This window comes from Megalobrama amblycephala, linkage group LG6 (assembly GCF_018812025.1).
Source record: "Megalobrama amblycephala isolate DHTTF-2021 linkage group LG6, ASM1881202v1, whole genome shotgun sequence".
Classification (NCBI taxonomy): Eukaryota; Metazoa; Chordata; class Actinopteri; order Cypriniformes; family Xenocyprididae; genus Megalobrama; species Megalobrama amblycephala.
Genome location: NC_063049.1, coordinates 24,614,247 through 24,641,371, shown reverse-complemented (window position 1 = coordinate 24,641,371; position 27,125 = coordinate 24,614,247). Strand labels below are relative to the sequence as shown.

Sequence of the window (27,125 nt, the reverse complement as noted above, 5' to 3'; positions counted from 1 at the left end):
GTGTGCTCTGGGCCTGCGTGTAAGGAAATAACTATCTGTATGATCAGGTATCAATGGTCTATATTCGTCATTCAAAAAGGAAAGCAAAACTAGGAGTGCAGATATACAAACCCTAAACAAAGCAGCGCTTGCTTATCATCATGTTGATCACTTTCCTCATTTCAGGGGGGAGGCTCAAGTAGTTATATTCGCTTATTGGAATGCTCAGGTAAGATGATGTAAAATTAGTCTGTGCCGTGTGGACTTCTTTGCTCGCTATCCTCACTTACGCTTTTATTCTCATGCACTGACTCATTCACTAAACTGAACAGCCAATCAGAGTGATTTCTCTCACCATGGGCTCTGGCGCCGATTCAACATTCGCTTACGACAAGGGCCCAACACACCACAAAATCTAGCCAAACGGACACTCACCTGCGGCCCAACATTGGGCCTATCAAAAAGATATGAGGACACCACAATGAAATATGAAGTTTGGCCAAAGCCATAGCTTTGTGGACAGCATTGTGACATATAGCACAACAGCGTGTTGACCCAAATACTGGCTTGTGATCCTTTCCCTGATCCTACTCACCTCTCCTATCATTTCCTGTTTCTCCTCAACTGTGCACTCAAATAAAGGCAAAAAATATTTGATATATTTGGTGTATAACTACCATTCAGAAATTTGGGGTCATTAAGTCTCTTGTGCTCACCAAGGCTGCATTTATTTGATCCAAAATAAAAATGTAAAAACAGCAATATTGCAAAATATTATTACAATGTAAAATAACTGTTTTCTATTTTATTATATTTTAAAATGTAATTTATTCCTGTGATGGCAAAGCTGAATTTTTAGTATCATTACTTCAGTGTCACATGATCCTTCAGAAATCATTCTAATATGGTAATTTGGTGCTCAAGAAACATTTCTTATTATCAATGTCAAAAACAGTTTTGCTGCTTAATATTTTTGTGGAAACTGTGATGCATTTTTTTCAGGATGAATAGGAAGTTCAAAAGGACACCATTTATTTGAAAGAGAAATATTTTGTAACATTATAGATTTCTTTACCGACCCCAAACTTTTTAATGGCAGTGTAACAGTGCCCTTAAACATCCCCTGAGGTGAAAATCAAGTTTTTAATGTTGTTTATGTGTGTTTTAATATGCTTTAAGATAAACCAAAGATAAAGCAAATTCCTAAGTCAACACCATTGCTGAGTATTTTCTCCTTAAAACTGCAGTTTACCAAAGACGCGGTTTGAAATCGCTGGTGTTTTCTTTTAAGTCACAATTGTGAATACGATGTATATTACGATGTTAAGATGACTGTCTCTCTCCACTGACGTTCTAAGTTGTTCAAACCATTTTTAAGGATAAGACAGTTGTCTGACTCTGAGATGGCAACTGGGAACATGGTTTGTGTAACATTAGCTACACATTATTAGCTGTTTGATAACGTAGTCAAGCAAAAGGCTAATTATATTACTTACTGTTATGTGTCCAATGTTGTAAAGAGTGATACCGTCGTGCAGTGTTTACCTCAGTAAAGATGAGTGAAGGCTGGGCTAATATGCATATTCATGGATCAGTGTATACTAAATGAAGCAAGGGTGTTTACATTCAAGCTATTTAAAGGCATGAAGATTTTTTTTTAACACAATTTTTTTTTATATGTCATTTTGGTGATCAAAGATGAGTTTTAAGGGATAAAATTGACTAAAAAACTGACTACACTAATTGGTTAGGTCCACTAGATGGCAACACTCACAGTTGGGTCATTGCTTCAAATAACTATCCTATGAAGAAGATGAAAAATGCCAATGAAAACAACAGAATAAAAATAGGAAAAAACAAATGGCTGTGCAAGGTTGATATTCCTAGAGTCTTTATCTAATACACATGTACATCCTTTTAAACATCTGTCTAAACTATTAATTTCCCTAGGTGTCAAATTTTAAGTGGAACTACACCTTTAAAGGTGCCTTAGAACTGAAAATTGAATTTACTTTGGCATAGTTAAATAATTAGAGTTCAGTACATGGAAATGATAAACAGTGAGTCTCAAACACCACTGTTTCCTCCTTCTTATGTAAATCTGATTTGTTCAAAAGACCGAATCTCAGGCAAATCTCAACATAACACCGACTGTGATGCAACAGTCGGGATCATTAATATGTACGCCCCCAAATTTGCATATGCCAGCCCATGTTCAAGGCATTAGACAAGCCAGTATTAACGTCTGGAGCCGTGGACAGCCGAATCATCAGACGTTATGCAGGTAAGCAAGCAAGGACAATAGCGAAAAATGGCAGATGGAGCAATAATAACTGACATGATCCATGATATCATGATATTTTTAGTGATATTTGTAAACTGTCTTTCTAAATGTTTCGTTAGCATGTTGCTAATGTACTGTTAAATGTGGTTAAAGTTACCATTGTTTCTTACTGTATTCACGAAGCCACAGCCATGTCGTTATTTTAATTATTAAACACTTGCAGTCTGTATAATTCATAAACACAACTTCATTCTTTATAAATCTCTCCAACAGTGTAGCATTAGCCCATTAGCCACAGAGCACTATCAAAACTCATTCAGAATCAAATGTAAACATCCAAATATATACTATACTTACATGATTGGGTATGCTGCATGACAGACACTTTGTAAAGATCCATTTTGAGGGTTATATTAGCTGTGTGAACTTTGTTTATGCAATGTATTATAGAGTTGCGAGCTTGGGGGCGGGGAGCGCGAGCATTTAAAGGGGATGCACGCTGAATCGGCGCATTTATAATGATGCCCCAAAATAGTCAGTTAAAAAACTGAATAAAAAAAAATCTATGCAGTATTTTAAACTGAAACTTCACAGACACATTCAGGGGACACCTTAGACTTATATTACATCTTGTGAAAAAGTGTTCTAGGGCACCTTTAAGAGGAGGACTTTGTGCAGTTTAGCTAACAGAGAGCTTATTATGTCGAGAAAGGCTTTCTGCCAGTGGAAACAGCAAGAGGTTGCAGGATGGTTCTGATGAAACAAACAGAAATCCATCCATCATCTCTTCAGCACCTACACACTGCTTGGCTTAAACAGAAACAAAGCGTTCAAAACTCAATAGCAATGCCAACGCAATAACCTTCTATATATAGAGACCTCATTGTTTCAACGTTATTTTCAGCCATGGCACGGTGTTGGCGGGCAACTGCGGCTCTGACAGCCACACAAAGGCAGAATGAATCTCATGGCTTCATTTGGGACCGATAACCCAATCAGATTTGAAAGGATGAGCCTGTTAAGCTCACTCATCTCAGTTTAATCTTCTCCAAGGGATCAGCAGGAAGACTGAGGAGTTTTCGAAGCCTTTCCTGACACATGGGAGCCGTCCAGAAACCTGACTGCTCATAAAATGACCTGTCAGCTGGTCACTCAAGGCCACTGACAGAATGGTGGGGAGAAGAGTATCACATCGGGCATCTGGATTTGACAGTGGTCAGTGTGAACAGAGGTATAATTCATAACATTTGCTAATTTCTGAAGAAAATGTGAGTGGTGCTTGCCTGTGAAAAACTTGCCACCCCCAAGTGTTGTGGGTGGTTTCCTAGACATGGTTATGAAGGTTCAGAGATGCTCTATTTGGTTTCTAGGATCTTCTTAGTATTAGCTAGGTGGTTGCTTAATGGTCCAAGTAAAAAACAAAACAACAAACAAAAACAAAAAACAAAACAAAACAAAACAACAAACAACTATAACGCATTCTGGTCCGCATGTATGGTTCATGTTTTTTTTTCTTTTTTTCTTTGTTTTGTTTTTTTTAGGTTTTGGGGTGAAATGTGAACTGGACATTTCCTGGACAGGTTTTGGGATATTCACCCATACTTAGTGAATGTGTTAGTGAAGGCCGAACACCATTAATAAATAATAATCATTGAAATCATTATGTTATCTATGTGTATATACAGTATGTCATAAATGTCATGTATGCATTATATAGGCACACAATGTAACAAAATGCCTCTTAACATGTTTTTTTGAATGGAAAAACACATACAGCCTTTGTGTTCACCTGAAAAACGGTGTCCTCCATTAGCAAGAGCTAGAATAAAACTATCACAGACTACCTGTCAATCCAAAGAAACCTGTCAGAAAGGAACTCATCAATATTCGGCTGGAAGCTTCTATTTACACAGCAAGATAGGGCAGACAAGTCAATCTCCCTGCACTTTTTTCTTCATTTGAACAGCCTTACACTGAAAGTTAATCACCATTCAGGAGAAGGACAGTGGCACTGACCTTAGTATACAGGTGCTGGTCATATAATTAGAATATCATCAAAAAGTTGATTTATTTTTTACTAATTCCATTCAAAAAGTGAAACTATATAAACTATAACTATATATAACTAGATATGATATTCATTCATTACACACAGACTGATATATTTCAGATGTTTATTTCTTTTCATTTTGATGATTATAACTAACAACTAAGGAAAATCCCAAATTCAGTATCTCAGAAAATTAGAATATTGTGAAAAGGTTCAATATTGAAGACACCTGATGCCACACTCTAATCAGCTAATTAACTCAAAACACCTGCAAAGGCCTTTAAATGGTCTCTGTCTAGTTCTGTAGGCTACATAATCATGGGGAAGACTGCTGACTTGACAGTTGTCCAAAAGACGACCATTGACACCTTGCACAAGGAGGGCAAGACACAAAAGGTCATTGCAAAAGAGGCTGGCTGTTCACAGAGCTCTGTGTCCAAGCACATTAATAGAGAGGCGAAGGGAAGGAAAAGATGTGGTAGAAAAAAAGTGTACAAGCAATAGGGATAACCACACCCTGGAGAGGATTGTGAAATAGGGTTGTGCCGATGGACGACGATGGAGAGACACCATCGTGATGCCACGCCCCCGTCCCGCTCCGCTGCGAGTCTTGCGAGTCGACACACTCTCTATAGACTATTGTAAACCTAAAATCTTTGCAGGAATTGCTCTGTAAATTAAATTGAGAATATAACTAATGCATATATGCTATTTTAAATACTGTAGTTTATGCCAGAGACGTGACGTGTGTTAGTCTGTGAAAATACCGTGTCAGGCATACCTATTGGAAAGCCCGGATGAGTCATTAGTTGGGAAATAAAATAACCCTTTCGCACGTAAATTTAAAATATTCTGCCGAACGTCATTTAGAACGTATCACTTTATTGTTTCCATGGTGACGCGTCATCGCTTGTCATGTCACACAACGCAGCGCTGTATGACTGATGATCTGCTTTTATTTCAGTTTTCCTTTTTTATTCAAAATATTCACAAATTTGTTAACTATAAAAAATATCTGATATCCCGATTGTCACATATGAGCACCTTTATAATGATCGCGTTAGTTGAGCTATACACGTTATGGGCGCCGCCATGTTAGTTTGTGCCGCAGGTTCTGTTGGATTTACAACATGTGAATTCATCCAATTCTCCCGAAGTAAGTAAGCGGTGAACTGGGGAAGAATAGAGTAAACTTTAAACTTACTTACACAATGTGTATCTGGTATGAATAAAACATGTCCTCTAATTATAATGGAAAGAATTGTTATTGCCACTTCTATATACATCAGTGTGTATTTTACAAACTTTAAATTTATTGTTTTGTTTGTACTTATATGTATTTAAATTAAAAATAATTAAAATGACCCGCCCACCCCCACCCGACGATATCATCGTCCATCGCGATGTTTTACTGTAAACATCGTCAACTGCCAATTTAGGGGACATCGCCCAACCCTATTGTGAAACAAAACCCATTCAAAAATGTGGGGGAGATTCACAAAGAGTGGACTGCAGCTGGAGTCAGTGCTTCAAGAACCACTACGCACAGACGTATGCAAGACATGGGTTTCAGCTGTCGCATTCCTTGTGTCAAGCCACTCTTGAACAACAGACAGCGTCAGAAGCATCTTGCCTGGGCTAAACACAAAAAAGACTGGACTAATGCTGAGTGGTCCAAAGTTATGTTCTCTGATGAAAGTGAATTTTGCATTTCCTTTGATAATCAGGGTCCCAGAGTCTGGAGGAAGAGAGGAGAGGCACACAATCCACGTTGCTTGAGGCCCAGTGTAAAGTTTCCACAGTCAGTGATGGTTTGGGGTGCCATGTCATCTGCTGGTGTTGGTCTACTGTGTTTTCTGAGGTCCAAGGTCAATGCAGCCGTATACCAGGACATTTTAGAGCACTTCATGCTTCCTGCTGCTGACCAACTTTGTGGAGATGCAGATTTCATTTTCCAACAGGACTTGGCACCTGCACATAGTGCTAAAGCTACCAGTACCTGGTTTAAGGACCATTGTATCCCTGTTCTTAATTGGCCAGCAAACTCACCTGACCTTAACCCCATAGAAAATCTATGGGGTATTGTGAAGAGGAGGATGCGATATGCCAGACCCAACAATGCAGAAGAGCTGAAGGCCACTATCAGAGCAACCTGGGATCTCATAACACCTGAGCAGTGCCACAGACTGATCGACTCCATGCCACGCCGCATTGCTGCAGTAATTCAGGCAAAAGGAGCCCCAAATAAGTATCGAGTGCTGTACATGCTCATACTTTTCATATTCATACTTTTCAGTTGGCCAAGATTTCTAAAAATCCTTTCTTTGTATTGGTCTTAAGTAATATTCTAATTTTCTGAGATACTGAATTTGGGATTTTCCTTAGTTGTCAGTTATAATCATCAAAATTAAAAGAAATAAACATTTGAAATATATCAGTCTGTGTATAATGAATGAATATAATATACAAGTTTCACTTTTTTTGAATGGAATTAGTGAAATAAATCAACTTTTTGATGATATTCTAATTATATAACCAGCACCTGTAAGTCCATGTGTTTCTGTTTATTTAGCCTGAATGACAGCTCTGTTTTCTTTGCTGTAAACCTTGCCTTTAAAGAGTTAAAATATCAAGGTACCTGTAAAGTAAAAAGTGAGGAAAAACAGCAAAAGTCCAGTGAAGAGGTTGCTGAGGAAGGTGACCACTCCGCAGGTGATGCCCTCAGGTACAGGGTAAACCGTCTCAATGAACAGCTCGAAGAAGATGGGCACACTACTGTTGATGAAGATTCCCACCAGGATGCAAGAGGTGTAGAGAGTGGCTAAAGGAGCAAAAAGAGAGAGAGCAGACTGATTCTCAAATACATTCCTAGAATAATGCCTTCTTTACAGAGGAAGAGAAAGACTTTGCAAATGACTGAGTGGGAAAAAGCTTTCTAATTAAATTTTTTTCTTCCTGTGCTGGCAAACCCCATTTCAACAGATAATACTCTAATCAACTACGAAAACACTGTTACACCTCATCTTTAAGTAATGATTATAATGTGCTAAGTTGGTACTACAGAAACCTTTCTTATTATCTTAGCACAGCTGAAGTGTAATGAAGTGTGGAAATTGCAATAAAATGTCTTCTATTCCAATATTAAGTACACTTTCATTTCCAAAACCAAGTTTTACTTCAAAAAATTGCCAAAAAGAAACACCTTGCTGTAGAAACTCATCAGACTATAGTCGTTCTTAATGAGAGAAGCTACTCTACGTGTGGATGCAGGGCTGTCTTAAAAAAAAAAAAAAAAAAAAAGGGTTCTAACCAGGGCAGAGAGAAAATGATGGCCCAAATACACAAAAACAAGAGAACAAACACACCAGAGCCTCAGCTGCCAGCGTACTTGAAAAGTACACAGGGTTTCATTATAAAATGGGCTAAACAACTAAAAGATTGGTTGGTAAATAAGAAAAGAGTATTATAGATGAATGACTCAATGCTTGAGGTGTTGGATTTTCAGCAGCCAGTACTAATATCATTCTAATATGCTGACCTGGTGCTCAAGAAATATTATAAGCAATGTTGAAAACAGTTTAATATCAATATGTTTGGTTGTATTTTTTCAGGATTCTTTGAAGAATAGAAAGTTCAAATGAACAGCATTTATTTGAAATAGACATTTTTGTAACACTGTAAATCTGTTACCTTTTATTAATATATAAATAATCTTACTGACCCAAAACTTTTAAACAATAGTGCCATTTTTGACCAATTTAATGAAACCTTGATGAATAAAAGCATAAAATGCTTTCATAAATACAAGCTCATAACCCAACTTTTCAGTGTAGTGTAGTTCTAAACACAAATCATGAGAAATGTTTGAGACACATGGTAAACATGGTATAAGTGGAAGAACCGACAACGGCGCCACTGAATTTTGAAAAATATACACACTGTAGAGGTATTAATATGGCCAGTTATTCCTTACATAACAATGATAAATAATGAATATCATTATTAATATATTATTTGAATACCATTTAGAACATTCAGATACAAGACAAAATTGCAAAACACTGAAATGAAGCAATAAAGCATGAAAACACTTCACATGCATATTCTATGAAAAGTGCTTGCACTGTGGTCACATATACAATCAAATGTGTTTATTCAACCATGCACTGTTGCTTCTATACAATGGTAATTCTTTTCAAATACAATTCAGAGACAACACTGCATATGGCAGTGACTGGAAGAGAAGCAAAATTACCCCGGCACTATACAAAAAATACCTACATCTGGCTCATGACAGATGTTAATTTGACCCATTGGATGTAAGGAAGTACTGGTATCAATGTGGTAAACATGATATAAGTGGATAAAATGACAAGGGTACCAGTAAATTACATGGACACAGTAGGCGAAGGTCCATTGTCAATTATTCCTTGCATAATGATTCCATCTAGAATAAGTTCTGATGAACTGATGTTGCCACAACATAATCTTGTGTTCATTAGTGAGCGATATGAATCACGAGAGGCATGGGAAGGCCAGCATGGAAACGGGACACGTGTGTGCAATACAAAATTATGCCAGATGGAAAGATGGCCCATGAGTCTGCAAGCTTTGTATGTCAGGAATTCTGGGTGAGAGCAGTTAAAAAAATTTCAGGTGCCAACCATAAAATTGATGGAAATATTTGAGCTGGCTGATCTATGGGGCATATGTTTGTTTCAGGCCGGCTTCTCTAGATACCCACTCCCTTTTTCCCTTCACCGATCTGGACTTAATGAGTTCCTCTGGCTCCTTCTCACAGATAAAACTGCAGCTTGCTACAGTATGCTGCTGTTCGCCTACCAGACTCCCTGTGGGCTGACAGTTTTGTGGATGTGCACAAGGAAGAACATAATGTCCTTTTCACCACATTGTACCTTTAGTGGAGGGCAGGTGAGTGAGCCTGGTCAAGCAGGTGAGAGTGAACCAGGTGGCCGCCAAGGATGCGCCGGCAAACATCAGCACCAGAATCAGCTTCAGCATCCCTCGAATATAGTCAGCAAACCTGAGGGCAAAAACAGAAAACAAAAGAAAGCAGGAGGAGAGAGAAACTTGAATCTCGAGTCATAGCTCAAAGGTGACAGAACAAGAAAAACTACAGAGGAGGCAAATTATAGGCAGGCGCAGGTGAAACTTTTTCACAGATGTTATTTTCGGCACCTACGTCAGAAACTAGGCTCAAGCGGAAAATCTTGTCCCTCAAAAACAAGCCTACTGGAGGAGATGACTCAAAACAAATCCTCACAGTCTTATATATTTGATCTGCACTAACTTAATAGCTTCTGACAAAGTTCTCCACACCGTTTCCTCTCATCAGGCATCAGACACATTTTAGCACCTCTAACATGACGACAATAACACTAGGGCATGTTATTCATCACCTTTCTTCAGAGATGAACAGAGATGAAAGCCATCAAAATAAAAACACTTTATGGAGGAGTTAGCTGTTATTTGTTGTGTCAGGGTTGCAAGACTTTTTTAATAATGGATTATGGGCTTTTAATGCCTTTTAAAGTAATTATTAACCTCAAAATGAATGTTCTGTCATCATTTACTTGCCCTCATGTCATTCCAAACCTGTGAGTTTATATATTCGGTGGAACACTAATGGAGAAGTTTATCAGGTTGTTCATGCAGCTCCATACGATGGAAGTTAATGGTGACCAAAGGAAGTCAGGCTCCAAAAACAACAAAAAAGTGTCCTATATGACTTAAAGGTGCAATATGTAATATTTTCTGTCTGCTAGAGGCCTATTCAAAACAAAGGCGTAGCTTGATGACGCCAAGTTTGAGCGCGGAATCTTGGGAGATGTGGTCCTCACATCACAGCTGTTGGAAAACAATTGGGATAGGACTCGGGAAGAAATCATGTTCATGGATGCGATTATTAACTTTATTGTAGTATGAAGCAGAGCAGGACCGAGTGTTGTGGGAGCTGAACAAGGCCGCTGGAGCGATTGCGCAACACACGCCTCACGAGCAGTGGAACTTTTATTATGCCACAGTCGCCGTTTCCGCTTTTCCGGTCATGAGTGTGAGGTAACGCAGCTCTGTTTATCATATTAGATACATTTGAGTGTGTTGAAAATGTTATAACATTATTCTGTGCGTTCACTCGCCGGCTGCTATGAGACACTGTTGCACACTGCAGTAAGATAGATCGATATTAGAATATCGTATTAAATGCTGAATGGCTTGTGTTGATAAATGCCATGCAATTAATTTTAAAACGTATAGTATGATGGAGAAAATGCTGTATTACTGTTACTAAAAATAAAGCTGCATCTGATTATGCTATGTTAGCTACTTCACAAAATAATGTTTTTTTCCTGAGGCATGATAAAGCATGACACTCGCAATAAATAAAAAAAATTAGATTTAAACAATAAGACTAAACGTGTTGAGCTACATAACAATAATTAGTTTTCTGTCTATAAATATATCAAAACAGTTGTTCCCTTATCTATTAAAACATGCAAATATTAAAGTGTCTTTGGTGTTTCCATGGTTTATACAAAATAAAACCAGAAACCGAGGGTAATGCGGGTATGACAATTGACAGGCGACTCTTCACATGTCCCGGAGCCTTGGTTAAAATTGCAATTTTCTCACGATTTACAAATAGTTGCAAACATCTGGGATATTGTAAGTACTCAAGTGAACAAAATATATAACACTGGCCTAGTGGTTTTTGGATATTTTACTGCAAAATTCTTACATATTACACATTAAAAGGTAGACTGGGAAACCCAGCCTGATCTGCCGGCGATTTGATTTCGCCCGGCAACTCAGTCTGGAAACCCGTACATTCATTTCTTTCAATCCAATTCCTTTTAACCTCTCGACGATGCTGAATGACTTCTTTAGTTTAGCAAACAAATCGTTTGACTGGGTGTAAATACCACTCACTTTCATGGGTTTTTTTTTTGCACAACCTGCAAAAATCGCTCGATGCCATTGTTGCTTCTGCAAACCGCTGATCAATGCTACAAACCAATACAAACTAAACCTGTCTGGAGTTTTCGCGTCGCTCTGCAAAGTACGTCACCCGGATCGTTGATCTGATTGGTTAAAGGGCTATCCAATTGCGTGAATAATGCTCGTTGATCACGCCTCTTGTGCAGTAAAAAAAATACATACAGACTCCCTAGACCAATGTTCAATTTTAAATTGAGCTTGGTCTGGTGATAGCCAGACAAATTAAAAGGTACATTTCAAATCTTGTAAAACAATTAAATAGCTTTGTGTGAGGACAGAAATGTTTGTAAATATTCACAATAATCTTCACAGTTCTCAAATCTCATTCACATTCGAATATATATTCAAATATGGCCCACCGAAATGTGCTACTCTAGGTTTGGTGATATTATGCATATAAGATATATACTTTTGCAATACTTTTATGGTGTTGTGGGCAAGACATTTTTCAACATTTCTCTTTTTGTGTTCCATGAAAACAGGCAAATGGGTTGGAATACATGTCATGTGTTAGAACAACATATAAACGACAAACAGAATTTTCAATTTTGGGTGAGCTATCCCTTTAAATATTAAGCATTAACTTTAATCGGATGTCAAACTCACTTTCTTGGCCCAACAACATCGTCTTCTTCATTCAAAAAGCAATGTCACCCCTACCTCCTGACTGCTGTCTGACAATTAAAGTCTGGTGGTTTGTCAGGCATCCCAGTGTTTGCCCAACTGCTCAGCATACCTCACACCACAAACCGTTAATTGACCTGCGGAGACAGCCTCTTATGATTCACCCGTCTAGGATAACTCCAGCATAACGGCGAACGAGGACTTGAGGCTATTATATCCTCCTCCGGAATCGCATCAATTAGAATGTGCAGCCATCGCCCCTGCAGCTCAATTTTAATACATCCATTTTTCTAAAGCATGGACTTGACCCAAAGGGATGCGCTCTGCGGCGGAGAGCTGGTGGTGTATAATAACTCATGTTAACGCATTTGCTGCATGATTCGTGGCACAGGGAAGGCGCTGGACCCCGTAACTCACAGGGGCCCATTAACGAGAGATCACTCGCCAAACGACCACTAATAGGACCATGCTGCCGCGGAGACTTAGTGGGGCATCTGTTGCTTCTTTCTGCAACCTGTCCCAAATGAACAGCCAATATGAGAAAAAAGCTAACACGTAAAAGTGCCAAAACAACCGGCGGGGTGTGCATTCTTTAATCAGCTTTATCAATCCCCATTCGGCTCATGACTCATTTGAATAACGCGCACAACTAGGGCAGCTCACAGGTCTTCATTGAGGTTTTAACCCACTTTGTCCCTCCCTATCTTAATGGCAATGCTTGTACCAACCCCAAAACCAATGTGGCAATTAATTAAATGCAAAGTTTGCCTAATTAAAAAGGTTTTCAAAATGCAAAACCTGGCTGGATGTGCTGATTGGACCCCTCCTGCAAACATTTAGTCATCAGGGACAGACAAATCTCTTGCTTTTTGCAGACAACAGTTTGTTCTTTCTCTCTTCTCTAAGCCAGTGTCTTAATCAGTCAGTGCGACATGACCATTTCATTAGCATTTTCACCCACTGTTCATAACAAAAGCTGATTTTAATAAATTAGCAGGAAGAGAATAAATTAGCTTTGGGATCAGGGAGGATCCAAAACACCCTGAAAAAAAAAAAAGAAAAAGAAAAAAGTCTCCTAACAGAAACAGAATAAATGTCGTTCCAGCAGGAGTGTAGGAACGATCTGAAAAGCATGACACAAGTTTGACACTGGTTTATATGCCTAGTTGCCAGGGATACTGTCATATGAGACCATTTAAAAGCTAAATAAACCTTAGAAAGTTTCTAGAAATGTCAGCATTCTAGCATTTTTGTCATGAAACTTTAATAATTAGGCCTAAAACATTGTTGTGACAAATATAAATATATAAAATTGCATATTCTTCGTGAAAAAAAAATACAACTTTTCTTCTGTTGTTCATATCTTCTTTCCGCAGGAAGTTATTTTTTCTGTCAGTGGCTCAGCGCACAGACTGTGCCAGGCGTGGGTTATATTAATGAATATGAATTATTTTATGTGATGTTTGCCCTAATTGATTCGCCGAAAAGTGGAAGTTGGTAGCCATTGTGCGATTACCACCTGCCATTCAGCCCACTCCTAATCCAAACAAGCAATCCAGTGCGGGTCTTAAAAGTTATCAATTTACTAGCTGTCAACATTTTTTCCCCCTTCACACCACTGTTACGCAAAATAAACCATAAAAAAATCCCCAAAAGTATGGAAGTCTAATTTTGTTATTTCTAACAGTAGGAGGACAGTTTAGGCATGTACAAATCAACAAATCAGATCCTCGCTGGCGAATTTTAATGCCGTCTGAGCATGTTGAATTGGAGGTGGAGCCTGTCAGTCAGAGAGATCACTCTGATTGGCTGTTCAGCTTAGCGAAGCAGTGCATGAGAAGAAAAATAGAAGTGACAAAAGCAAGCAAATGACAATGTCAAGAGGGCGCACAGAGAAAGCTCTTCTCATTTTCCATTTGCATCTCATCTGTGATGATTTTCCTTGAATTCGTCTGTGGAGACCAAGACTTGTTTGAAAATGGTAAGAGCAAGTGCAGCTTTGTTTACAATTTATATATCCACAGTCCTAGCTTTCGGTTTCCCTTTTTGAATTATGATTACAGACTATGGAGAGTTCCAAAACAGCTGGATGGAGTGCAAAACAGTGGTCTTGAGACACATTTTTAAAAGTTTTTTTTACCTCGATGCGTAACTAAAGGTGTTGCGAGACACCTTTGAACCCATTGAGATGGCCCAAAGATGTGAGTGTAGATCAACAATGAAAATATACTTGGAGTTTAACAATAATTGTTTTGAAATGTTTTGTTGAAGGCAGTGGATCTGTTACAAAAGCGATGCTTTGATGGCTGTAACCACGGTGCTTTAAAAGAGATGGATTTAGAGAGTTTTAGCATGATGACAGTCCCAACAGATACAACATGCTGTCAGCATGCTAAATTGCTCTCTAAGAAGTTAAAGAAATCTCTAAATTCAACACCTTAAAAGCCAAACCGCTAAAAAAAAAAAAAAAACACTTCAACCTCACTAAACTGAGTCAGTAAAACTCAGTCCTGGATTCTTGCAGATATGGGTTTGCTACTTCTGTTTTCCATGTCACGGGACAATATATTACATACAGTAAATGCTAAGTTTAAGTACATGACAACAACACTATAATATCTCAGGCATTACTCACCTTGCCATGGCCACACCAAACACACAGCCTCCAACTAGGGACCAGAACCCGATCCAGCCAGCGTCCACCTATAAGAACAGAGAAATGTGTGATCGGAGGGGATTATTCGCTGCTTGTGATGCTGGACATCACTCGTGATGGAGAAGCCTGATGGGTAGTGAGCTAGGAGCGCCTACAGTCTGAGCAACTGTGTCTATCAAAGAGAAGAAGAATCTGGCAGACTTCATGCTGTCCACGAACATGTCTTTGATGAGCAATCTGGTTCAACAGCAGACTTCATCAAACAGATGGTCTGTATCAGGCATGACTGAGGTCAACCACAGTATTGATAAGAGCAGGAATACAAAACAAGTTCCTCCATGAGGACTAAATAAAATGTTATATACTGTTTGTCAAAGCAAAGGTGGGAAAAAAAACAAAAAACAGATATGCTATCAAATGTTTGGGGTCGGTAAAGTCTCTTATATAAAAAACAAACAACAAAAATGATTATTTTAATTATATTTCACAGTATTACTATTTTAATTTTTAAATGTAATTTATTCCTGTGATAGCAAAGCTGATTTTCAGTCATCAATATCACATAATTCTTCAAAAATCATTCATTCTAATATGCTAATTTTGTGTTCAAGAAACATTTCTTATTTATTATCAATGTTCAAAACCGTTGTTCTTCTTAATATTTTTGTGAAGACGGTGATTCATTTTTCCTCCATGATTTTTTGATGAATAGAAAGTTAAAAAGAATAGCATACTTGAAATATAAATGTTTTCAACATTATAAAAGTCTTTACTGTTCCTTTCAATCAATTCAATGCATCGTTACTGAATAAAGTATTAATTTCTTCCAAAACACAAAACCTTTGAACAGTAGTGAATATAATGCAATATCCATTAATTCCATAGTCTAATCTGTCCACCACAGTTTCATAATGAACAACAAATATTTTTAGACACTTCACAATAATAACATAAAAGGTCTCTAACATTGTGTCTTGTGCCATTGCTTTGGAAAAGTATCTGTCAATTGAACTAAAAAAGGTTGATATAGCGTAGTGCCTTTATCAAATCAATGGGATTTAAGTAAATAAGTATATAAGTCTGTTGCGCTTTATTTCAAAGTGAAATGTGTACTTTGTTCGATTATTATTATTTTATTTGTATTATTATTTGTTTGGGTTCCTAAAACACCAGTGTAAATGTATTGTAGATTGAGAAACTAAACTACAACTAAAGAGAAGTTTAAGTCTACTTTAAATTCCTTGTAGAAGTCAATCCAAAGACTTTTACTCTGTTCAATTTGGACACTGAAAATGAGTTAGTGCACCATTTCGATGCTTTTAATTTTTAAAATGTAAGGTGTCATTAGTCTCACAAACTCCTGTGGGGAAAACTGCAATATTATTACATTTTTTATTAATAAAAGTTCAACAACAATCAAACAACAACTTTTAGACTACATTTGACCCATGTGTTTGTATATTGTAAGTCTTCAACAAAAAGAGTTCTAAAAAAAAAAAAAAAATCACAAATACTTTTAGTCTCTGAAGCTAACTGATCTAAAATATACTGTACAAGCAGACAAATTATTCTGGTCAGAAAATGTTATAGCATCAGTCTTTGATTTGACTGATTTGATAGCTATTGATGCTAACAGAATGATCAGAAATGCTGGCTCTGTCTGGGCATCAGCCTTGATCCCCTGGGGGTGATGATGGAGAGGAGAATGCTGGCTAAGCTCTCTTCCGTCTCTCACCCAATGCAAAGGACTGTCGGTGCATAGGAAAGCACCTTCAGCAAAACACTGATTCAACAACAGAACATTTCCTTACTTAGTTCCAACCTGCGGCTATGAGGACATACAACTGTACTCTGAGCCGAATCTCATTATGTCTTTGGATGGGTTGTAATGTCACTATTCAGAGAACATTGGGCTCATGAATATTACTTTGCTCATTGCAAGCTAATCTTCCTAGGCCAGAGTGTCAAAGTACCAAATTAACATTCATGATTCATGCTAATTCATATAAAAATTCCATGTTGTGTTGGGCTGTAGTAGACATGAACTAAAATATCAACAATTTAACATCTGGACATGTTCAAAGATCATTCAAATTCATTCCACCCCTTTAAATTTGTCATTAACACACAGACTGAATATTTCTCTAAATAAATGTAAGGTCAGCCTCGTGAAACGCGATTTGTGTGACACTCAATTTGAGCGCAAATGAACGTGACTTTTATTTGACAGCTTCATTTTACTAGAATACACAAAATTGAATGTCATGTTTATTTTAGCATGTGTGGAGATTATGCACTGTGCATTTTCAATTTATCCACCTTCTTAGCACTGTCATTTTTCCTCTCTGGACAAGCTCTCTATCTCACTAATCTGCAGTAAGACACTGCTGCTCCAGGGATTTATAAGGTCTGAGGATACATGTGCTGATGAAATGTCTTACTGCAGGGGTAAAAGACATCTTTATCTCTTTGAAATAAACATCAAGTGATAAAACTACAGTGAACCATACCATATATCAGAATGTCATAGATCATGCGATTTTAATGAGAGGCAGCAGAGGTAGACTACATAATTTAATATCTGCCAATGGGAATGTGCGCTAAAAGTTTGGGGGGAGTGGAGTGACAGAGAGGACGCTGGTTCTGGCGCCCCTGGATGTATTAATTTCTATTTCCCATTCTGTGATTTATGTCTACTGCTGTAACGCTGCTTTTTCATACCCTATGCTATTTCTTTTGGCAAAAAGTGTAAATTGTGTGTCCAAAGCATTATTTTAAATTCAAATTTTTCATACAGTATAGTGCATTGGGATGGTTAGGACTCGGGACAAGGTGGAGAATGACACAGCAGATATCCCAATTTCACTGAGGTTACATGCAGTTCAAAAGAAAACTTGGGAGTGGCAATTCAGCATCCAGTTTATACTGACACAATATAATGTATGATGTGTTTTTGATATATGTTCTGTTGTGATATACTTCTAAGAAAGCAAACACTTTCTCTGTGTATTCTAGACCTCCATGCTTGATGCTCTTAGCTTACTAACATGTCTACACTGGAAGCCTTAGGGGCAAAAAACACGGCATCACTCACTGAAATGGGTTTTAAAATCAGAAAACCACATTGCACCCCTATAGTTTTAATCAGGTTGAAAGAGTTCCACACACACCATCACAAAAGCGAGCCTTTGTTCTGAGCAGTTTGAGGCAGCTCTAATAAAACACATTCTTAATGTTTCTCAAACCCAGCTAAGCACCTTGAGTTTGATGATGACTTTCCAAGGGCAAAGGTTGTCTGCCTAATCAGTGCACAGCCATTGTGCGCAGGCTTAATGGCCATTCATCATTAATGAAGCAATTAGACAAGACTGATTAATGTAGCGGTGGACCATACACTTAAACGATGCTATTATTGTTGTACTGCTCTACATGCTTACTGCCTCAGGGCTCTTCCATTCCACAAATTACTGTGTGCGAACGTGGAAACTTATTTGTTGTGAGTGACTTCTGACACCAATCAAAATGCAAGAACTTAACTTCAGAATATAAACTTTCACACCATGACTGGATGCTTTTCATTGCTTTCTATCCGAGACAACAGAGAAATCATTCAATGTAAAGTGAACTGCTTACACCTTACAGTAAGTTCCCAATGATTAATGGATTAAAGGTGCCCTAGAATTAAAAAATTGAATTTATCTTGGCATAGTTCAATAACAAGAGTTCAGTACATGGAAATGACATACAGTGAGTCTCAAACTCCATTGTTTCCTCCTTCTTATATAAATCTCATTTGTTTAAAAGACCACCGAAGAACAAGCGAATTTCAACGTAACAGTCGGGGTGTACGCCCCCAATATTTGCATATGCCAGCTCATGTTCCAGGCATTAGACAAGGGCAACCAGTATTAACGTCTGGATGTGCACAGCTGAATCATCAGACTAGGTAAGCAAGCAAGAACAACAGCGAAAAATGGCAGATGGAGCAATAATAACTGACATGATCCATGATAACATATTTTTAGTGATATTTGTAAATTGTCTTTCTAAATGTTTCGTTAGCATGTTGCTAATGTACTGTTAAATGTGGTTAAAGTTACCATTGTTTCTTACTGTATTCACGGAGACAAGAGCTGTCGTTATTTTGTATAATGTCTGTATAATGCACAAACACAACTTCATTCTTTATAAATCTCTCCAACAGTGTGTAATGTTAGCTTTAGCCACGGAGCAAAACCTCAAGCTCATTCAGAATCAAATGTAAACATCCAAATAAATACAATACTCTCATAATCTGATGCATGCATGCAGTATGCATGACGAACACTTTGTAAAGATCCTTTTTGAGGGTTATATTAGCTGTGTGAACTTTGTTTATGCACTGTTTAAGGCAAGTGCGAGCTCCGGGGGCGGAGAGCGCGAACTTTTAAAGGGTCCGCAGCATGAATCGGCGCATTTCTAATTATGCCCCAAAATAGGCAGTTAAAAAAATTAATTTAAAAAAATCTATGGGGTATTTTGAGCTGAAACTTCACAGACACATTCAGGGGACACCTTAGACTTATCTTACATCTTTTAAAAAAACGTTCGATGGCACCTTTAATGTTTAGTTCATGTTAACTGTTGCATATACTATTCAATACATTAGGGTTGTCAAAAGTACTGACTTCAGTACCAAGTCGGTACTGAAATTTTAAAAATGTGACATTACCAGCATTTCCCCCTAGCATTTTGAGCGCTGTTAAGCGGATTCTTAAACACCTCTGATAACCCTTTTCCACCGAGGCAGTTTGAAAGCTTTTGACAGTTTCATTTCGAGCCAGAGCCTAGTTTCAAATTAATTTTTTTCTCTTTCGACACCCAAAGCACCAGCTCTGAACCAGGAAAAGTGGTTCGTAGTAGCACCAAAACATTGCTGGTCTAGAAAGTAAGAACCACTTGCATCAGGGGCTGGGGCGGGGTTACCGTGACCAACAAGAAACTTGTGACTGCTATTTTTGATATAGCAGTAGCAGCTCATCTCTATACAAATAACGGCGAGCTGTGTTTGGATGCCGATGTAATTTTGCAAAGCCATGAGCATTAATAGTAGCAAAAAGTCCGCCATTGTTGATGGAAGGCTTGTTCGAGATGCATCAGAACAGTGCAGACCGATCGGCAGGTGACATCGGAGTGGTGCGGGAACGTTTGTAGAGCATACGACTCCTTGTGCTTTTGGATCTTTCTTGCGGTCTTTTGATGTCATGTGCCGATCACTCTGCAAGAAGCCGATGCATCTCGAACAAGCTTGGCGTGTTTGTGTTTGGTGCTGCCGAGCTAGCTTTGCTGTGAAATATGAGACGTATATGTGACGTAAGACCTGGCTCTGTGCTGGCTCTCTAGCCCGTGGAAAGGCAAACCGGTTCTTAGAAGGCTCGTCAGTTGAACAAACTCCGATCTGCCACTAGCACTAGCTCTGAACTAGCACCTGGTTCGTGCTGACGGAAAAGGGCTATGATTGGTCATTGTGTTTCTGCTTTGGATCAGTCTATGAGCAGATATATTACGGATCCGCTGATAGATGCCTGCTTTTTTGTGTATCGGTGTAGGCGATCGGTGAAGAGCGTCAAAGATGTCTATTTACAACATGTTTTTGAAGCGTTGATCATTGTAGACAATCACAGACGTATCTATTGAGCACGTGAACACAATGGCCTATCAGAGGTGTTTATAAATCTGCTCAACAGTGCTTAAAATGTTAGGGGGAAATAATGGTATCGAAACATTTTTAACATTTCAGTACTGACTTGGTACCAAAGTCGGTACATTTGACAACCCTACAATACATACAACCTTATTGTAAAGTGTTACCACCAAAGCCAAGGTTTATGAATTCTGCAGTAATTCTTAATTAAGTTTTTCAATTCCAGGTTTTCAAAGTTATCCAGGCTGAATTAATTGTTGAAATTGAATACTTAAAGTTTTGGATTTGGAACAAATCCCCAATTAGAATGTTAGAGGAATATCAATTCACTGCTGGCTTTTAAGCACAGTTTTTTTTTTTTTTTTTTTTTTTTTTTTTTTTTTACAATTCTTCTAGAAATCTATATATAATTTGTCTGATAACACTTATTTCTCTTCAACCAGATTAAATGACTAGGAAAAAAGACCTTCTCAACAACAGTGAAATATTAAAATGGGAGAAGGAAATGCTTGAGGCATATGCTTTCAATTGTTGTTAAAAAAAGAACTGAGACTTGAATGAGAAGACGGAAAATTCAAATTAGTCTCACAATGGCTTTGGCAGCAAAGACATATTGTGGAAAAAGGCCTTCTATCTTCAACTTGCATGATTTTCTTTCCAATGCCTGTTCAAAGACCACCTAGTTTACCTGGAAAAGACGCTACAAGACATGAAAACAACATCTTTGTCCTCGCAAGCCCATAATTCAGCTGGGCATAGAATGCTGTGTGATTGCTTTGGCCCATAACTCTAACATTTCACATGCAAATGTGAGGAGGCTGGGGAGAATCAGAAACTCTGAGGTGGAGAGCTCATCTCATTAAGCTGTGGTTGGCCCATCAAAGATGAAGTACTTTTGTGAGTATGCAAATAAAAGCGTCTTGAGCATGTATGTTTGATTAGATTCTGATGAGCTCTGTTTGGAGAGGGAACGGCTGGAGAGGGCAATCTTCATGTGGATAGATTTGGATTTTTTAAAACTATAATTAGATGTTTTTAACGGCTTGTTTTGAAGTTCAAAGTCCACCCATTCAGGTCTGTCAGTTTTTTAAATGAGAAAGTATAGAAAGGCAAACAGTATATTAGTCAGAGTACTCAATATTTCAATGTGTGTTTGAACACCCAGGGTTAATTATAGTCAATAGAGTCAATAACCATTTAATCTAGGGGAATTACATTTCATTTTGATCATAAACCCATTGAATGTGCAAATGATTTACACATCTGATTACACAACTTATTGAAACATACGGTAGCGCATTGCTGCCACATATTATTTTTTCACTCAATTATGTTGTAATAATGAGATATGTTGTTTAAACAATACATTTTCTCGTAATAACAATATGTTTTTTATGTAATAACAAAATATTATGTACGTGATGTGACAATTTGGGAAATAGGCCTTTATCACAGTCCACGTTCAAAAAGTGGAAGCTTCAAATAATATAGTAAAATATCTTTGCTGTAGCTTGTATCAATGGCAGTGCCCATAGAAGGGTATTGTTGTGATTTATTGATGTACAGTTCATCACAGATACTTCATCAAAACACATAAACAACAGTTTATAAACATTAGTCTGGTATGATGAAACAAAGAAAAATGCTGTCACGTTATTCTGATACATATTTCATTATTTAAAGAGGCGCGCACAAGCCTACTGTATGTGCGTGCACAATACTTCTGACTATTGAGTCTGACCATCATTTTATTAAATAAATGCAAGAATTGGATACAAACAACATATCACATTACACGGTATTAGTATTTGACAAGGTTATGCATTCCATAAAATATTAATTATGAGTAAAGACTGTACAAATTAAACAATAATAATGTTCATGTTGCTTTCATGCACTTACTTTACTTTCCAATACAATCATCAAGTGTTAAATCAAACTGAAGTCGTTCCTTCAATAAAGAAATATTTCCAGCCCAGAGTCAATTATTCGCATATAACTGGTTTGATCATCTTAAATGAGTTAAATCCTCCGGGTTTGAGTGCAATGATTGGACAGCATTATATTGTAGACAGATTGGAGATTAAACATAATAAACATGCCTCTACAATAAAAACAACAACATTAAAAATAAAATGAGTGTATTCTAATTATTCTTCCGGCAGTAACTTGAGCAGGGTGCAGATCATTTTTTATCTCATAACTCTGGCAACAGCGGCAGCGTTGGCAATCGCCTTGTTCACATAATGTTGCACATTGAAATGGAAGATTACACACATGGTCGGATATCATGTAAAGCTAAAAAATGTTTGAAATACTGTTGGTTATTATCATGATCAACCAATTTAGTTTCATTTTCTTGACAAAAGTGACGACCGTCCATTGACAATAATGCAGGCGGAAATTTAATTACGCTACAAATTGAAGCCGGATGTGACAACACAGGGACTGCCATTAAAGGCCCACAGGGACTGCGATAAATTTCCCACTTTGTCATGTCATGTACAAAATATGTAGTTTAACGATATAATATCTCGTTATAATGGGAAAGGCATATCGTTTTGATGACAATATGTTGTTATTATGAGAAAATATATCATTTTACTGACACACTATCTCATTATTATGAAAAAAAAAAAAACATCGTTTTAACATAACTCGTTATTACGAGAAAATGTGTTGTTTTTAATGAGAAAAGTGTCATTTTAACAACATAGCATCTTGTTAGGAGAAAATATATTGTCTAAATGACATAACATCTTATTACGACATAATTGAGTGGAAAAAATATGTAGAAACATATGGGAATGGCCCAATTCTGAATAAACAAATAAACACGTCATTATATTTGTAATTCTTCTTTTCCTGGAAACCTTATGATTACTTATAATGTATCATTTAAATGGGCCAAGCAAGGAATATTTCTTACCTGGCTGATATTAACAGGTGTTAAAATCATGTCCAACACGCCAGCCCAGCCGGCAACAACCCCTGTGGGCACGGAGTAGGCGAGCGCTATCATCAGGAAACGCATGTTGCTGAAAAAGCAAAAGCAAAGATGAAGATTTATGAAAACTTTTAGCAATAGAGCACTATGAAAGCACTTTAAGATACTAGGCTGTATTTTGACAGTGTATGACTCCCATTTTTGAAAGAGCAACAGATCTTTCAGAACTGTCATGAAACTGAACATCAAAGCTTGTGCATCTCACACAGAGTCAAATATTGTACAGTTTCCTTCCTATGCCTTCCAGCCTTTCACAAAAACATTTATCCTACCTTGCAGCCCAGTGACAGAAAGATAAAAGTCTCCCGAATACAGAAAATACACAGAACTGATAGCAGATGCAGATATCAGGGAAGCATAATGTTAGAATAAAGACATGCGCTTTGTCTTTCATTGATTTAGCTTCCTCAACCAAATATGATTCTTAAGAGGACACTGCACATTATCAAAAAAAAGAGTCAACTTTCATCTGAAAAAAATGATGCAAATGCTCCAGTGAACATGCAATGTTAACAGACAGCTTTCTTTAGGTAATATAGACCTTAATATTGAGAGTTTGGCCAAGTAGGAATTGTTTTGAACATCTAATTAAATCTAACTGACCCACTGGGCAAAGCTATGCATAATATCAGTATCTGCATATTTTTAATAAATCATATATCTGCAGGGCACAGCTGAAATTTTACTCTTTCATAACATTATCTATGAGATTCACTAGCAAGTGTTATTTGCCAACAAATCCTTCTTGAAGCTAAGCAACAACAAAGTTGGTCTGTAGATACAAGCATTAATACAAGCACAGTGCATGGTTTAGTGTACTGTCAATTTTGTGGTAATCCTGCCCTGATACAAAAATCCCTTGCTATGAGGGATGCTTTTTCTTCACGTATTAGCATTTTTATGAGCATCTATCCAGTCGCTGGATTGCTGTAGTCAAGACTGAAACAGGTCGAGAATCCCTTCGTGGAATCAGCCTTTATGTGCACCTTCTGGCAGGCCTCCAATCAGTCCCAACCCAATTACAATCACCCTCCCTTCTCTCTCTATTTTTCCCTCAAGAGTCTCAAACAGTGTCTCCCCAACTTACTTGAGAGGAAATCTTTCCCCCCTATAAAACAAAGCATCTGAAACCAATCATGAGAGCTCTCCAAAGATGCTTTGTTTATCTTTTGTGTGCTTTATGGAATTTACTCATCGCAGTTTGGTTCTTGGTATTTGAGTCTTTAAGGCTGTTTTCGGTAACACTTTATTTTAAGGTCTTTTAACTAGTTGCTTATTAGCATGTATATTACTAGAATATTAACGGCTTATTCTGCATGACCTTATTCTACATTCTTAATCCGACCCAATACTTAAACTTAACAACTACATTATTAATAAGCAGTAAATTAGGAGTTTATTGAGGGAAAAAAACATAGCTAATAGTTTATATGTGTTCCCTATACTAAAGTGTTACCCTGTTTTCACACTTAATTAAAAAAAAAAAAAAAGTTTGACTGTTCTATTGGGATTGTAGTGATCAGCAGGCAGACATGAGGGAAGACTCCCCTCATCACCTCATCTGCCATGATGAAAAGCACAGGACTCCAAAACTCACACCTCCAACAGAAGCAAACAAGGGAATAGATAGGCTAGCAGATAAGCCTATCAAGACAATCACCCTGACCATTTGTGGAAAGGAAGAAAGATGACATTAGGATGTCATTGAGCAGGCTAATTCTATCACCATTCTCCCCCATTGATCACCCCAGTCACTCAGTTGTTAGACCTGAGGTGTAAACTGAACTCCACTCACCAGACAGGTTTTGCTATGTGACTTGAAGTCACAAAAGACACAAAATAGACACACAGTGGACAAAATGGAGCAAACCTTCTCCATTTTTATTATCAAGAACTCTATATACTTCATGAGTGTTGTTTGTGTACATGCAAACTATACAAACTTGCCTACCAAGGTATACATTAATGCATGGGTAAAAGGTCAATATAACTCAATGATGTTTGGTCTTTATGTTTTCAGCACAATGCCTAGGGTAATCTGAAATTGGTTTGGAAAGTGAATTATGCATAGGAAAAACCTTAAAGACATTGTTCTAACGTGAACTTTAAGCTATGCAAATGAACCTCATGCAAGAGGGGGGCCATCCAGTGGCCACCGCTGACAGCATCAGCCAATCAAAACAGTGCATCTGAAAGGTGCAAATTTGCATTTCCCTCCCTCTCAGGACAGGTTAAAAGACTTGTTTCTGGTACAGATAATGGTTCCAGTTGGGTTGCTGCAGTTCCCGTTCTGGTTCCAGGCTCCAGTTCTTGTTCCAGTCCCGGTTCAAGGTTCTGGTCCCAAGATGTGCTAAGCTAAGTCCAACTCTACAGAGTTGTGAAGTTGCTCTCTCAAGACACTGAAGCTCTAAAGAGAGAAACAAGGAAGTTCTGCAAGAAGTGAATTTGGGGAGTTTGAAAACTGCAACAGAGACAACGACTACAAGCTTAGCCCCCCCATCTTCAAGATATCTTCTGTACCAACTTCAATCCTCTCATCAGAGATCCTCCAGATCTGCGTGTTCCGGATCTGCACTCTACTTCAGAATCTAAAGATCCTTCCATCTGCATGTTCCAGAGAATAAGGATCATCTGCACAGACATCAGAACCTTCAAGGCTTCTTCAAGGCTTCTTCAAGGCTTCTTCAAGGCTTCTTCTTCTGCGTGTTCCAGGAAAAGACCTTCTCTGTGCTCCAGGAGTTCAACGTTCACAAGTACTTCGTGTTCAAGTCTGTGAACCGGATTCCAACTCCTTTCTTCCCACTGCAACGCTGCTCAGCTCAACAAGTGGAAGACGTCACCTTCGGATTCAGTACGACCAGGCAGACGTAAATATCACTTACCAAACCTCTTTCTAGAGACCTTGGCATTAGTGTATACTGTCAGTATATGATTATCTAATTTGCATTAGATCTTGCATAGCTGATATCAGTTGATAACAAATAATCTCTCGGTTTATTTGTTGAATTCAGAATAAGGTTTGCCTTATTTCTTCTAGAGAAACTACAGTTTATCTTTCCATAAGATTAACTTGTAACTGCCATAGTAACATCCAACTCATCCACTTGCATTTATCAGTCTTTTTGCACTTTATCCATTCAGTAGTTGTTAGTTACTCTTGTCTATCCTTTTGTTAATAAAATCCATTTATTACACTTGTGTCTTCCTTGTGTTGATAATACAGTAAGAGGCTCTAAAAGTTAACGATATCTCACAAATCCTTCAGATTGGTCAGATGATGAACTTCCTCCAATTCATATAATTGTAATTCAGTCAACAATCTTCCATGATTGTTCTTTATTGTCAAGGTGAAACTTGACTGGTGGCCCGAAAATATTGGAAGGAATCATCTGACTCAATATAAATATTAATACAAAATATTAATATTAATATTTAAGACCATAAACCACTAAATTTGTGGTACCCTCGAGTGAGGCTAGTCCAAAATCACTACAGGATCTAATACCACAAAATGAAGATTATGCAAGACAGCCATTTTTAACACCACGTCCATCAACACCAATACTATTATATCATCACTTTTACAGCAGAAATCAAACACTGGATAATGGTTCCTATAAAGGTGTGAACATGCACAAACAGATTAGACCTTTCCAGGCTTGTGCAAAATTGAGATAATAAGATTATAATCACACACAGTTTCTGCAAATCTCATGTTAATCTTGAGTACATATAGAGTAATATTGCATCCTTCATATCTCCAATAAGTCTTCAGTTTTATCATATTTATAAAAGATAGATATGCTATACCGAGTCTTTCCGAAA

General features: G+C 37.7%; 1 protein-coding gene across 1 annotated transcript in view; it reads right to left on the bottom strand.

Moving 5' to 3' along the window:
- The window catches only part of slc49a4 (solute carrier family 49 member 4), a 56,120-nt gene that overhangs the window by 6,535 nt on the left and 22,460 nt on the right, over positions 1-27,125 (bottom strand). The window contains exons 5-8 of the mRNA XM_048193526.1: positions 23,223-23,331; positions 14,590-14,657; positions 9,230-9,357; positions 6,952-7,134 (exon numbers count right to left, since the gene is read on the bottom strand). Of these exons, the coding sequence (XP_048049483.1) occupies positions 6,952-7,134; positions 9,230-9,357; positions 14,590-14,657; positions 23,223-23,331 (488 nt within the window). The remainder of the gene's footprint in view (positions 1-6,951; positions 7,135-9,229; positions 9,358-14,589; positions 14,658-23,222; positions 23,332-27,125) is intronic.